A 15568-nucleotide genomic window follows, 5' to 3' on the forward strand; every position below is an offset into this window, starting at 1 on the left:
CTTGGCCTGTGGAGTTATTTGTAAAATAAGGAGAGGGAGAGGCCAATCAGCAGGGTTGTTAATTCCAACATTCATTTCCATTAATGATGCTCCACTGCTACTTATTTTCTATAATAGGAATCTGTATCTGATTTCATTATACAAAAAAGTACCTGCTGCTTGTAAAAAAAAAAAGAAGAAGAAAAAACTAAAAATCCCAAGTTGATCTTCAAGGCACCTTACAAAATTACAGAAGTAGAAACACGAGCCAAGCCAAACAAGAAACTGGCAGAAAGCTATTTGAGACGCTACATAACCGATACATTCTGAGGTGGAAAAACAGGACTTAAAATTTAGCAGGAACCAGATCAGTAAGTTTTCTTTAAAACAAAGCCAAGATCTTTAATACAAAGTTAGTCGACACTGGAGGCCGGGTGGGATGGCTCACACCTATAATCCCAGCACTTTAGGAGGCCAAGACAGGCAGATCATTTGAGGTCAGGAGTTTGAGACCAGTCTGGGCAATATGGCGAAACTCTGTCTCTATTAAATAAATACAAAAATTAGCCAGGCATGCTGGCAGGAGGCTGAGGCACAAGAATCTCTTGAACTGAGGAGGCGGAGATTGCAGTGAGTCGAGATCTCGCCACTGCAATCCAGCCTCGGTGAAAGAGCAAAACTCTGTCTCAAAAAAAAAAAAAAAAAGTTCATCTACACTTGAAATAAATCTATCACCTTTAACCTTTAACCTTTAGTCCCTATTCCTCCTCCCAAGCCGAAGAACAGCTACTACAAAACTGTAATATACTTTGAGTTATACTTTAAAACATAATTCTGCTTCATAAAATCTTCAGTCACATTGCCATAAATCTTAATAGCCAGTGTAGCTGTTTGTGAAGTATAGAAATTGTATATATTCTCTTTAAGTTAAAAGGGTAAGCTTAAACATAGCCTTTCTTATAAGTATCCTGACTATGACACTTGTGAAAAAAAAAAAAGTTCTATTAAATTTGTTTTTATATTTCCTCTAAGAAACATAATAAAGGCATTTCCACCCACTAAGTGTTAGCTGACTTCTTTCATCTTCCGGAACACACGCATATATCTCAGTTTTCAAAGCCTCAGCCACTCTGTTAATTTTCATCAAAGGTAAACAGAGAACACACAAAAAAGCAAGGATGAAATTCTACCTCCGAAAGAGTCACTTTATAAAGTGGTCTTTATCATTCTTACTATCAGATATTCTTAAGGAAGACTCAGTCTGTCTCGCTTCAATCTCCTAATCCGTAAAATGGGAAAAATATCTACTTCATATTTTTTGTGCATATTGAGATAATGTATGCTCAGAAGTGAACACTTTGCTACAAACATCTAAACATTCAGCAAATGATGAAGTCAGTACAAATTAATTCTCCCTCCCAAACCTGGATTGGAAAAAGATGGAACCACTGTCAAGTTATGGGAATTTCTGAAAATATATGACCATAAAGAAATTTTGAGATGACCAAAGGGAACCGGACTCAAAGTGGGTAAAGCAGACAGAACACACAGACTCCAAGAAACACTTTGGTCCTCCAAAATAGAAACACGATTTGTCTGTTCAATTTTCTTCCCAGAAAACGGCTAAAGCAAGGGTGGAAACAGCCACCAGGACGGACTGGAGGTGAGCTGTGCCGCCCACAGTGCTCTGCTTACTCCCATCTTGCCTATCCTGCAAGACCTCTGCACTTCAGCGGGAACTCGTAAGATACCCACCTGCTCCTGCCCAGCACTTCATGTATGCATGCACAGGATGGAAGACCTCCAACAAAGCAGCACTGCTGATTTCTTAGTGTTCTCCTCACCCCAGAGCACATGCCCAAGTCCCGTCCAAACCATAAGGACTCTTGGAAAATAAACAAATGAACCAACCCCAAAATGCAACTCTTCCATCTATTCAAAGACTCATACTTTAAACTGATGTGCTTTCAAACACGAAAATTCGTAAGAAAGTGGTTAATAATAAAACCTAATAAAAACATGTTTTTACTATAACACAATACTACCTTAACATAAACTTGATATTAAAGTAAACCTATTTGTCACTGTTTGTTGCTGTCTTCAGCATTACATTCACAAATGAATAATGAGGAACCTACGCTTTCCAACACAATATCCACTGACCACACATGGCTACTGAGCACCCAAAATGGGGCTTGACCAAATAGAGATGGGTTGCATGTGTAAAACATACACTGTATTCCCAAAACTTCATACAAAAAAAAGTAAAATATGTACAACCATTATATATTACATTTTTATTAAAAAAAGTGAAATACTGCAATAATTTTATACTAATTACATGTAAAAATAATATTTTGGATACTTAGTTAAATAAAATGCTGTATATTATTAGAATTAATTTCTTTTTTTAAACAGCCACTAGAAAATGTGAAATCGCACATATGGCTCTCATTTGTGGCTTACCTTGTATTTCTATTGGACAGTGTTGTTTAGACATTAATGTTGTTTTGTTTCTGTTTTTCTGAGACGGAGTCTTGCTCTGTCGCCGAGGCTGGAGTGCAGTGGTGCTATCTCAGCTCACTGCAACCTCCGCCTCCTGGGTTCAAGTGATTCTCCTGCCTCAGCCTCCCGAGTAGCTGGGATTAGAGGCGCACACCAACATGCGGTGCTAATTTTTGTATTTTAAGTAGAGATGGGGTTTCACCACGTTGGCCAGGTTGGTCTCCAACTCCTGACCTCAAGTAATCTGCTCACCTTGGGCTCCCAAAGTGCTGGGATTACAGGCCAGACATTAACTTTTATAATACATTTGTCTTCCCACCTCAATGCCCAGAAAACTATTGCTGAGATTAAAATATCTTGCCAGGCTATTTTCATTGTCATTTCTTGGGAGGAAATACTGTGCGTTCCCCTCACTCCCCCACCCCATCCCACAAATACATATGCTCTCACAAATACATATTTATAGATAAGCTTTGTACACATTAAAACGATACTCTGGATTCTTGCATATCTGGGTTTTCCTGGTGTTAATATTCTGTGCTACATTTCAAATTGATTCATTTTTATAACATGTACTTTATCACACAATTTTGAATTTTGAGTAGCTTCTTTTTGAAATAATTCTTTTTTGGATAGAAAAGAGAGAAAGGATAGAGCACACAATATACTTCACTGGGCAATGCCGCTAACTAGCAGGATGTCTGCGAGTGAAAAGCCTTGGCTGAGTTATCAGACATTCTAACATTTCACATCACTATGCATCATGTCATGTCAAAAAGGGTAAAGGATCAATTGATTTAAAAAAGAGGAAAAACTCAATCATCTGACCTACACGTATCTATTTTAATACTGTTTCTTTTAATCTGTGAAGTTCCATATTTGTGAAATTCTGCAGTGCAGAGTAATAAAACAAGAAAAATGTTTAATTAAAAAAACTACAGCAATGGGCTGGCTATCATTATTCATTTTCACCCATGTCATGCTTGAGAAAGCTTTGCATATTTTAAAAAGCTATGGATTCACTAAAGCTGTCAAAATCCAATCTCTGTATACTTCCCACTTCTAGATTTGAGTAAATCAGCACTACATTTATAGGTTCATAAAGCTTTTTGACTCATCCCTATGACATGGTGGTTTTTCCCCTCGTTTGTTCTCATTACCAGCTGAAGTTAATGAGAAGGTGTTAAAGAATGATCTGCAATGGAATTATGTTTCTGCTTCAGAGTATCCACATAAGCTACCCTGACTTTTTTTCCTCTTGTAGAATAATGTGGTTTCTTAGGGCAAAGAATATACTTGAAAAAAAAGAGGTTCATCTCTTTGTCAGCAAATATGATAAAACTAGCTGATCTCCAAAGGAAACACAAAAACTTTAGTATGCATCTTGAAAAGGACCACTGAAATCAAATATCCAATATCCTTGAGTGAATTACATTTATAAAAACAGAAACATTTTACACAGTCTTAGAATATCAGTTTGAAAAATCACTTGTGCAGCATTTATTCTACTAGGAAAGGACTATTAGAAAAACAAACCTAAAACATGTTTTTCTACATTTTAAGCTATAAAAAGCTAATTCTTAACTGGAAAACAAAGGAAAGGAATTCAAATTAAGATGGTTTCTGTATATGATTAGCTGCCTGCCACCTCAGAACACCAATTTATATAGGTTTTAATTCACAGTTAGAATTCTGTCAAAAGGAAGGGGAATTTCAGATAAAGATAAAGCACCACTGAGTATGAGAATATTATATCTAAGTTATAGGCAGTGAGCCACAATGGCTCAGTCAAGTTTCTCTACTTACTTGGTGGATAAGGAACAGCAGCTCTTCCATCCTTCCCAAGAGGTCGGTCTTCTGTCCCAACTGTAGGCATTTTTGATGAGCGCAGAGCAGGTGATACAGCCTAAGAACAGATGATGTTATTAAAACAGAGTGACGTGTATATAAGTAGGGCAGCACTGAAATATTTCCTAATGTATGCCTATTGGTAGATGCCTCTTGGTAGAAGCGTTTACCAGGTGAACCTCTAGAAATACCAACAGATAGTGAAACAAAGGAGATGGTTACAAGCTTATCAAGTGTAAGAAACAGTCAATTTTTTTCATGGATCTTGTGAGGGCAGATTATGCCATCAAAGGAGAGCTTGCAGACCTTAAGCAATTCTTCCCTCCCAAGTCAATTTTCAGTGACACAATGTTACATTTGGGTGGTGCCTCCAGTAGTAATTGACAATTGGTCTGGTTTCTCTTATACTTGGAAGCAGGCAGCTAAAAGGCATAATCTCAAACCCTCCAAATCTTTTTTTTTTTGCATTTATCACAACAAACTATGTATCTTCTGTACCTATTTTTATAGTTACTATTTATCTTCACCAAAAATAACCTTATTTTGTAAAATTATTGAAATATTCAGGTTTTTCTCTGATCTGTTATTCAAAAACAAACCAAGTGCATTACTGGGCAAGATTATCTTTAACATTAAATGAACTGGTGATGAATTAAAATAAAATATAAAATAAAGCAAAAAATGATTTTTACAAATAGAAGGCCTTTATTTATACTTACACAATGTCACAACATTGAAATGTAAAATTAAAATTAAATTCAAAGACACATGAGATGACAACTCAGCCAACAGCCTCCCAACTCCATTTACGAGTAAGATGGATTAGCAACATATTCTAAGGTAAACCGCTCATGTGATTAAATGCCAGACCAAAAATCAGAGTAAAGCAAAAACACTCAGAGAAATGAAAATTTGATTGAAAATGTCCAATCTCCTTTTCATGTTAATATTACTAAAAGTATATTCCCAACAGTTAAACATTTCCTCATTAAGCCTAATAGTAATTCATAATTTATACAAAGAATAAGTTCAGTGGCCCAGAGCAGAAACAATTACCAGGATGGTGGTCATGAACAGATCAGGCAGGCCACTCCACAATGCTTGCCCTGTTCCTTTCTTTCTCCTCCTTTGACTTGTACCTCCTCCTCTTTTCATATTTGATTCCCATCACCACTGCCAAAGCGCCTATCCTAACCCACTGTATCTTTAAAACCAAACCCAGGCAGCACTTGGCCTCCCTCCGGTGGATAGTCAAATTCAATGCCTGGATCAGCAATGAAGAAATGAGTCATTTCTTCCACCAGAGTTTTTCACATTGTCATGTCCTTTTCCTTCATGTAGCCACTGTATAAATTCAGATTCTAGTGTACCAATCCAACAAAAGTTACCAGATTAGAGGATTCCTGCTTTCTGCATATCAGACCGGAAAAAAAAATAGCCCTTCTGCCAGTTCAATTCTGTACTGAGCAGCCCTCAGAGGAACACATATTGGTAAAGTTTAAAATCCAAAACTTTCCTAGACCTATCAGTCTCTAATAATCCAAAAAAGCAGAACAATGATCTGTTCCTTATCCCTGAAAGCTAATCTAGTTCATTTTTATTGTTTAATCAAGGCTCATTCCACACATAAACTAACGTCCCTCCCCGCTTCCTCTCAATGACCCCGTCTTTCCACATTTCAAGTACAATCCATTCTCCCAGACCATTATGATCTCCTCATCTTCTAAGTACTGATAACAGTAATGGTGTATAATATCTGTTAGATACATTTTATTTTAAAGTTAGAATGGGCTTTAGAAATGTTTCCTACTTAACTTTCAAGCCTTAACTTAAACACTGTTCCCCGTCACTTGGTCACTTCATATCTGAATGTCTGGCAACTTTAGATTCAGGTCTATTACTGTACTCACAGCAATAAGTACATTATAACTTTATGTGCCATTTCTCCTTACGTCTGTGAGTGTCTCAAGTATAAGGGTGGTAATTTAATCATATTTCTAACCTCAGTGATTACCCTTAGTACCACCATAAAGGAATTAACCTTCAAACTAATAACAAGTGTATGTAAAACGGATAAATAGGGAGGTAGATAAGTGAATAAATGAAAGAAAAATAAACTAATAAGCTGATCTTTTTGAAAACAGAGCCTATCTTACTCATCTCTAGGTCTCCCAGAAAAAACAGGCACTTGTATTTGCCCAAAGGTACAGAGTTGGTTAGGAGGATGAGGACACACATTTCCTCACTCTTGGTTCTGCTGATCTCCAAAGAATTATAATAATTATTCTCTGTCATTTTAATCATATGCTGCCTTGTATTAACTTCTATGCATATAAATTCTATTCCCCTACAATGACTTATTAGATGAATAAAAAGTTATGTGGGCATTACTTTAAAAATCAAACCTAAGGGACAACATAATACATTTCTAGTAGTCTTGTGATATTTAGAAGAATTTATTAAAATAAATGTGAAAGATTTTAATATGTACAACTGGAATATACTAATGAAAAAGATCCTTCAATGAACAAAACTCGAGGTGGATACACTACGCTAATAACCTTTACAATCTTTTCCAAGCATACAAACTTTCTTTATACAGCGTGACTAGATTCCAGTATACAGACATTTATAAAGAACACTCAGAACCTGAAATAAGAGCCCTCAAATTCAGGAGACCAAACTATAAAGAAATACTACAACACTGACATGAAGTCCTTTCATGTAGCGAAATTTCTGTGTATGTAGCTATGGCAAACTCACCCCAAGTTCGTCGTCATCAGAATTATCAAAGATGTTGTCTAAGTCATGCAGGGAAGGTGCCAAATCTGTTACCTGCGTAAGGCTACTGGAGCCAGCTCTGCCAGCAGCATTATCCTGCCGGACATCTGTAGGAAAGGAAGCAAAAGACACAGAATAAACAACTCCACCAAGCGCAAGGGAGTAGGGAGAGGACACGGATCTCAATGAACATGACCTGCCTATGAGTTTTTCCCTATGGTTTTAGTTAAATTTAGAGACAATTATTCCCAAATATGTTTATCAGTTTTGAAAGGAACTGAAAAACAAACTATGAAAAATATATAAAAGATGAGATGAAATTCTTATTACAATAAGAATAAAATTTTACATTGAGAAGCATCTCCTTTGCATTTTATTTTAGCAACAATCCAAGTGAGGCAAATAATCATTGTACACACCTGTTTTAGTAGCAGAACTGAAAATAGACATGGCATTTTTCCCATCAGGCACCGGCGTGGAATGACCTGGTGTAGTGACATCCTTGGTACCAAATCCATCCTCTGACTGTATAATAAATTCAGCCAAACAAAACACATGAACACCAACCCAAAGTGTGAAATATGAGGGAGAACACAAAGAATTAGAGGGTAGAATGGAACTTGTTATGAGCACAAGTATGATAAACCATGGTCTATGCAACCAAAGGAAATAAAAAATAGGTCCTTTCTCCGGAATTTCAACAGAACCATGAGCTCCCCACTTTCCCCTCAATCCTATGGGGTATTCTGAGTGAATCAGTGTTTTATGCCTAAGCAGTACTGGTGGCATTTGATTACAGACCTGCCATGGTGTTAAAAGCTGCCTTTAACAACATTTTAGATGCTAAATTATAGATTTGGCTTTCTGGATCTAGGCAGATCTGTATAAAACAATCTAAAAAGCATTCCCCTAACTATACTGGCCTCTTATAATTGTCTTACTTCCTTGATTCTCAAGAATACCTATTTCAATGGCCCAGTATTTTAGAATGTCTGAAAATTTAAAATTAAAGACAGCAGACACAACCAGTACTCATTTTTATGATGATGAAACCTTCAAGTAAAATTAATACTGACAGTCTATGGGTAGAGTTGGTATTAATGCAGAGAATATATAGGTATAGCGCTCAGCACAGTAAGGATAAGAAGCGCTCGATAAATTGTGTATACCTACTGTTACCAACATTTTTTCCTTTACATTTTGGGTACTTTGGAATAATATTTTAAAAGAAATAGGGAGCATAGGCCAACAAGAATTAGCATATGAGAGGAAACATGCACTGTACAAGCTATAGCCTGGAAAATATGAGGCTTCATTTATGTTCGGCTGACTTTTAAACAAAGGTGAGCCATGACATAAAAAGGAACAATACGCTGTTCAATACAATAGTACCAAGAGCATGAATATGGGGACAGAGCAATCAGGCAAGACTATCTCAAACGTTCTGCCTCCAAAGTCTTCCCACACATGTTGTACTGACATAGATAGAAACCCACACCATGCTGGACTCTCTCTCTGTTAAATGGTACCTTATTCTTTTTCAGGGAATCTTTCTCCGTCCCTTGTTTGCATTTCTTGTTGGCTGTAAAGATGTACTTTATGTCACCATCTTCAAAGGTGTATGGGTCATTCACTTCTCCCAAACTGTCTCCAGGTTGTTGTGATAGAGGCAATGGGTCAAGGAAGTGGAGTGGCTGCATATGGGGCTGTTTGTCTTGCCAGATTTTAAACCGTTTGTTAGGTTGTGCTAAGAGTCTAAAAGACAAAATGACAATTTAAACAAGATAAACAAAGTTAAATGAGTTTCTTTAAAAAAAAAAAAAAAGAGCATTTATGACTTAAAGCATTTACAAAGCTTACACTTTTTGTAAAAACAACTAAAAATTCACCAAGATAGTGATTTGCTTTTACAGTTTATATTCATGATTAAATAAAAATTAGCATACTTTGTCAAGAATATATGTTTTTGTCTCTCAGTTCATCAATTCCACTTAAGAGCACAGGTTCTCAGGACAGACTGCCTAGTTCAAATTCTATCTGTGTCATTTACTAACTGCATGGCCCTAGTTTCTCAGTTATAAAATTAGCATCATAATATGGTACAGTGAAGATTAAATGAGATAATCTATGTAAAGTTTTAGAATGGGTGGCTCAAAAGAGCTATAAATATTATACTAGATACATGATACATACACCTGAATGCAGGCAAAGCCTTCCTCAAAAATGTCAACATACAAAGAAGGCACTGATAGCAATATGGAAAGTCTTATAAAGCTATATTCTTTAATTAACAAACAGTAGGGCAAAAATGTATTAATATATTGGGAGTGTACTAAAATGGCATAAAGAGTTCTTTATAAGCCCATGTGTCAAATGACATGTGTGCTAACCTGTAAGTAGGACAAAGCATTTGACCATTAAACATTTTCCATATCCAGAGTCAAGAAGGACAAAGAAAAGCCTACTTCAGTTTTGAACCTGAAAGTTTAGCAGGGAGAGATGGGGAGGGAGCCCATGCCCTTACGGTGGATGGGTGGGTGGTGCAGAGAGCTGTCTTACCTTTGCAACGCAGTGCTCTCTGAGTTTACCTCCATTTTAGCATCACATCTCTCACCCTGGAGCTCTGGAGGCCTGAACTCAGCATCATCACTGGGTGGGAGACGATAACTATGCCACCACTTTTCTGATGACTCCGGGTTCGAGGGCCTAATCCCACAATATAAGGCTGTCTCGCTGACCTCTGCCATGAGAGGCAGTCTTTGGCCTACGAGGACAGTTCTGTCATCCAGAGTAGACAACTGCTGGAGTTCTAGTCCATTTCCATAGAGTGCTGGATTCACAGGGACAGATGGTGGGTCCAAACTCTCTGTTTCCTGACCTCGTGGCTGAGGGCTGAGTGTTGGTGGCAGAGGGGATATAGGGGAATGAGGTGAATCCATAGGATTCAGATTCATTTGCTTGCTTGTGTTTCTGGAAGGCACGGCCATTTGCTTATCATACTTCCTACTGCTAGACACCTCTAAGGAGGAGTCTATCCCTGCCAACCCTAGTTTCTGTCCTGGTGTATCTTGTTCCATGCATAATTCTTCGGCCACAGAGGGCCTATGGTGAAATGGTATTAAGGGTCTCTTTTGCAGCTTGTCTCCTTTCTCCTGTCTTTCTGTTGTTTTGTGCTTAGAAGAAGCAGGAGGTGGTAAAGATGAAGATGATGATGGTCCTGCACTGAACCCTGGTTGAGATATTGTGGGAGGTCGATTGGGTCCTACTGCACAACGTTTTAAAAGCTTATGCCTAAAATGAGAGTAAATAATTACATCATTATAACATTAAGAAAAGAGATTCTCTGACAAAATTTTGCCTTTTAAAACATACATTAGATGTACTAATACATATAAAACGGCTCTAGTTTTTAATTATACTTATATAACTAAAAAACATAATACACCCTAATGAAAAATGAAGAATCAATCACATACAAGTTAAGCAGATAAGAAATGGGCATAACAAAAGATGTAAAGTACACTGCTAACCCCTACAAATCACTGATTCAAAAAAAAAACCCAAATCTTTTAGATTTGGTGAGGGCCTCAGATAACCTATTCATACTGCATCTTAAAACCATGAGAGTAGAGTCAGGAGATTCTCTGCCAAGAAAAAACAAAGCTTCCAATTTCTATTTTATAACACTCTACTAACTGTAATATAGAATGGCTTATAATGGCTTGTAGTGCTGTAAATTGGGAATAAAATAACTATGCAATTACTCTGCCTCAAAGTGTGGAACTAAAACAGTAAGTTTCAATCCTAAGAACATTTAATAGGATAAACATACTAGAAACTTTCTGTGCCACTATATCTAGGCAAGAAGGGATAAAAGACAACTTTGGATCTTACAGACACACGTTAAAATGACAGAAGTTAACACCACACATACACAAATGCACCTGAACCATCTAAGCAGAAAAACCAAGTCGGCTCACATCCTAACACACTTCTTGGCAAGCATGGGTGTGAAAAATGGCTCAGTAAGAGACCACTAGATGATGCCAAGGTTTAATCTGTACAACAAACTTATACTGCAGGTCAGCCAGTACCTCCCAATATATAAATCATTCCCAGGTAAAAATGTGAGCTCTCCTGCCGGTGTAGTAGTAACTCTCTGAGGCCACTAGGGTGGCATTAAATTACTGCTGCATTGCACTAAATGATGCCCTAGTGAGCAGTAAAACGGATTTGTGGGGCATAATGGGATGGTTTAGTGGGACAGCAGGATGGCTGCCCTGCTCCATAAGGCCATTAAATAGTGGAAGGAGTGGTCTGTACCATAATGGGTTCGGTAATCCTGCAGCAGATAATCTGCAAATACTCTTGCCAAAGTCTTTGCTACACTAAAAAAATAAATCAAACACTCCTGAACTTCTTGTCTTTAAGCCCAACGAGCATGGTACCACAGTAACATGTGAATGTCTCATCAGAAAGTATCTCAATATCTTATGAAGGTACTTATTTTAAAACCTAAAATTTAAAAGTCTTTTAGACTTTTTTTCTCAGAGAGCATTTACCCATACTAGTTCTTTGAGAGACACTTTATGATACCCTCTTCAAAGTAAAGGTTTTTTGCAAAGTGGATAATCTAATCATAAAGTAAGTTTTTTCAACTGTATTTAATGATTCAGCTACATTGCAAAAAGGTTAGAATGAGGAATGCACAGTAGAGGTAGGAGAGAATCACAGCACGTCTCAGCAGGAAAGGAACCTGGTGCAGGCAGTGGGAAAATCACACGAAGTCGGCATACTATATGGGTGACTGGTGGTAGGAAGAAACCTGAGGCAGGGCCCAAGCATGTAGAAATAGATCATGACTAAAAGAACAAGGAAAGGAGAAGGACTACAATAGGCATTTCAAAGGAAGTCAGTGTGAAATCCAGTGACGGATTACATCTAAAAAGTCTGTAGGCTGGGAAGAGAAAATTGTGATAAAAATGACCACAATAGGGTCCCAGGTTTGCAGGGAAGCATACATGGCAAAAATTAAGGATTTTTCTTTTTTTTTCTTTTTTTTTTTTTTTTTTTTTTTTTTTTTTTTTTTTTTTTTTGAGATGGAGTCTTGCTCTGTCGCCCAGGCTGGAGTACAGTGGTGCGATCTCAGCTCACTGCAACCTCCGCCTCCCGGGTTCAAGCAATTCTCCTGCCTTAGCCTCCTGAGCAGCTGGGATTACAGGCACGCACCACCATGGCTGGCTAATTTTGTATTTTTTTTTTTTTTAAGTAGAAATGGGGTTTCACCATGTTGGTCAGGCTGGTCTCGAACTCTTAACCTTGTGATCTGCCTGCCTTGGCCTCAAAGTGCTAGGATTACAGGCGTGAGCCACTGCACCCAGCCTAAGGATTTTTCTTAAAGGCATCCCCCAAAATACAAGACTATGTGAAAGTCAGGTTGGGACAGAAGTTGGAAAGTCAATGGAATGGTGCCTTGGTAATGCATATGGTTATAAAAAAAAAAAAACCTGAAGATACGTGCATTTGGCAAAGAAATACAGCAATAATTCCAGAAAACAAAAAGGAAAGCATTATTTGTTTATTTAACTTAACGTGTTACAAAAATAATTCCAGGTAGCTAATAAAAATGTGTAAAAATCAGTAAATATGTTATTTTTTTAAGTGAAAAAATCTGGGCTAAGGAAAGAGTAGGGAAAATAAGATGAAAGAAAAGTTAAATACACTACAATTTATATCCTATGTATGTGCTAAAGGTGGGCCTTAACTTGGCTGTGAGCTGTCCATAAGTCAAAGTTACGGGGAAAATAATTTTTGTCACACAATCCACGACAGCCTAGAGATAATAGTAAAGTAGGTATTCACCTACTAACACCAGAGAGAGGCTCTCACATGCTCAGAGAGGGAACCCTTAATGAGCAAACAACTTCTTCAAAAACATCCTCCCTGAAAAATCAATAATGAATTTCATTAGGCTTATCCTTACATCTCTCAACAAGAGGCTACCAAGGCAGAGCTTGATAAAAGAATCAATTCAAGGGGCAGGGGAGAAGAGGAAAAGGTGTCAAAGCTATTCCCTAAGTGTACACACGCAGCAGTCTGCATATATGCAAGGGGCGTATGGACTACCTCCTCAGCCTGAAGCCAAGTCACTCATGCTACATTAAGAAGCCCTGATCTCACCAGAGACATGAATGGCCATCTTCTAAATATGCTTATCTCACCTGAACTTTTTATCAACATCAAACAGTATCAGATTTGAAAGTGTATATTTCAGAAGCAGGGCTACTCAAAATAGCCCAGTCTAGGTGAAAAATCATCACCACTTCTTCTAATTGTCAAATGAGCTGGGGGTTAAGACTTAACGCCCGCTTAAAGAATTTAAGAACCCTAATGAAAACCCATGACAATAAGATTCTTTACTACAACGAAGAGTGGTAAGTCAATGGAATATCCACGAAGAATGCAAAAATTTTCTACAAAAAAGCAATCTGAGGACGTATCCAAAGAACTAAATGAATAAGCAAGATATCATGACTGCAACAGTTTTAGCTTTTAGCAGCTGTGACCAAATACCTGTCTCAATCAAAAAACACCACTGCTAGCAACAAAACAAATTACCTACAGAAAGTCTCTTTACTCCAAATTCTATTGACTCAAGCCAATCTGTTTTTAATGTATCTCTAGTTTAAAATTAAGAGTAGTTGAATAAAGTCATTTAAAGGGCTAAGAATTGTCTTGTCAAACTGATGCCTTTAGTTTTGAAGCTGCTAACCAGAAAAATGTTGTGGGAGCAATACGTTAACAGGGCTGATTGTCTAACAAACTCTGAGTCCTGACAATAAAACTGTATCATCTGCATATAAGAAAAAAACTAATCTTTTTCTTCTCTGCTGGAGGAGAATGGAGAATCAGGAAGAACTGATCTGTGAGGCCAGGAGATGAATCAACAAGATGCACCATCATTCGATCCATTACTATTTTGCCTTTTTTACTACCTACCTGGAACAAGAACAGCTGACTCTTTGGGTGGGATCCACAAAATCCCAAGTAGCAGGATTGCTAGCAGGCTCTTCTTCAAGAGTTGGAGTTGACACTTGGCTCCTCCTAAAAGGGTTAAAAATGTGACTTATGTGTGAACATAATACCCATACCCCTGGGGAGAAAAATGTTCAAGAGTTGAATACATTTCATTCACATAGTAATGGTATCCTGCTGACATGCAGTTCAGAGCAACCAATGAATAAAACAACCTGTTTTATGTACTGGAAGCAGGATTCAAAATGTTTCCATCTGGCTGGGCGCACATGGTTCGTATCTGTAATCCCAGCATTTTGGGAGGCTAAGATGGGCGGATTGCTTGAGTCCAGGAGTTTGAGACCATCCTGGACAACATGGCAAAACCCCATACATACAAATACAAAAATTAGCCAGGCATGGTGGTGCTTGCCTGTAGTCCCAGATACTTAGGAGGCTGAGGTGATTGCTTATCAGTAGCATATAAATTCTGAGTCAGGAATGATGGTGATGCCAAACAATCCCAGATTATCCACGTGGGTGGCTGAGATAGACACCCTTGCTTACTCATGGTTCAATGTACACAAACTTTGTTTCATGCACAAAATTGTTTTAAGACATTGTATAAAATTACCTTCAGGCTATGTGCACATGAAACATAAACGAACTTTGTGCTTAGACTTAAGTCCCATCCCCAAGATATCTCATTATGTACATGCAAATATTCCAAAATCTAAAAAAAATCTGAAATCCCAAACACTTCTGGTCCCACGAACTTTGAATAAGATACTCATCCTGTAAAATATTTACTAGCATTTAAGAGCAGCACTCCTAATGTGAAATAGAAAATAGAAGTATCTCCTACATATTACTGATAATTGGTAGCAAAAAGCAGATCGCTTTATTATACAATGAAATTAACAATAAGGGGCAGTATTTTCGGATTGCTGATTTTGCTACAGCAGATACTGCAAAGTGTTTCCACAGTGGCTCTACAGGGAGTTCTCCCACTCTGCCCTCCACTGCCCTCCTGGTTGTCTCGTCTCCCTGTTCTGTACTGCTGGGAGAGGGACTATGATCTGTTAAGAGTTGTGGAGGTGTAAGGTTGATGGTGATTAAAAATCAAAGATGATAAGTGAAAGGAAAAGAAAAAGAAAATGTTTACTTGGAAATAATCTAGGCATTGCAGATGGAAGTAAAAATATCTGTACCAATTATTCTAAAGGAAAGGACCATTTTAAAGTGACTAGAGATATCTTTTTAATTCTAGAACGTGACATGATTTTCCACTGCAATTATTTTAGAGCTCTCTACTACATCAATAGAATGACTATTCTAGAATCAATTCATTGGCCAAGAAATATTTCGTATGAAATTGCTAAAAGCTGGGTCCAAAGGACAGGTTTTAAATCTGTATAAAAACTTGGAATAGTAGTCACTT

At 37.6% G+C, this 15568-nt stretch overlaps 1 protein-coding gene across 2 annotated transcripts in view; it reads right to left on the reverse strand.

The window, feature by feature from the left end:
• Positions 1–15568, reverse strand: part of MED13L (mediator complex subunit 13L) — a 318781-nt gene that overhangs the window by 40622 nt on the left and 262591 nt on the right. For both annotated transcript variants that reach the window (XM_030821461.1, XM_030821462.1), the window contains exons 9-14: positions 14113–14217; positions 9673–10404; positions 8643–8868; positions 7533–7638; positions 7096–7220; positions 4291–4390 (exon numbers count right to left, since the gene is read on the reverse strand). In XM_030821461.1, the coding sequence (XP_030677321.1) occupies positions 4291–4390; positions 7096–7220; positions 7533–7638; positions 8643–8868; positions 9673–10404; positions 14113–14217 (1394 nt within the window). The remainder of the gene's footprint in view (positions 1–4290; positions 4391–7095; positions 7221–7532; positions 7639–8642; positions 8869–9672; positions 10405–14112; positions 14218–15568) is intronic.

Source organism: Nomascus leucogenys, chromosome 10, assembly GCF_006542625.1.
Source record: "Nomascus leucogenys isolate Asia chromosome 10, Asia_NLE_v1, whole genome shotgun sequence".
NCBI classification, from domain to species: domain Eukaryota; kingdom Metazoa; phylum Chordata; class Mammalia; order Primates; family Hylobatidae; genus Nomascus; species Nomascus leucogenys.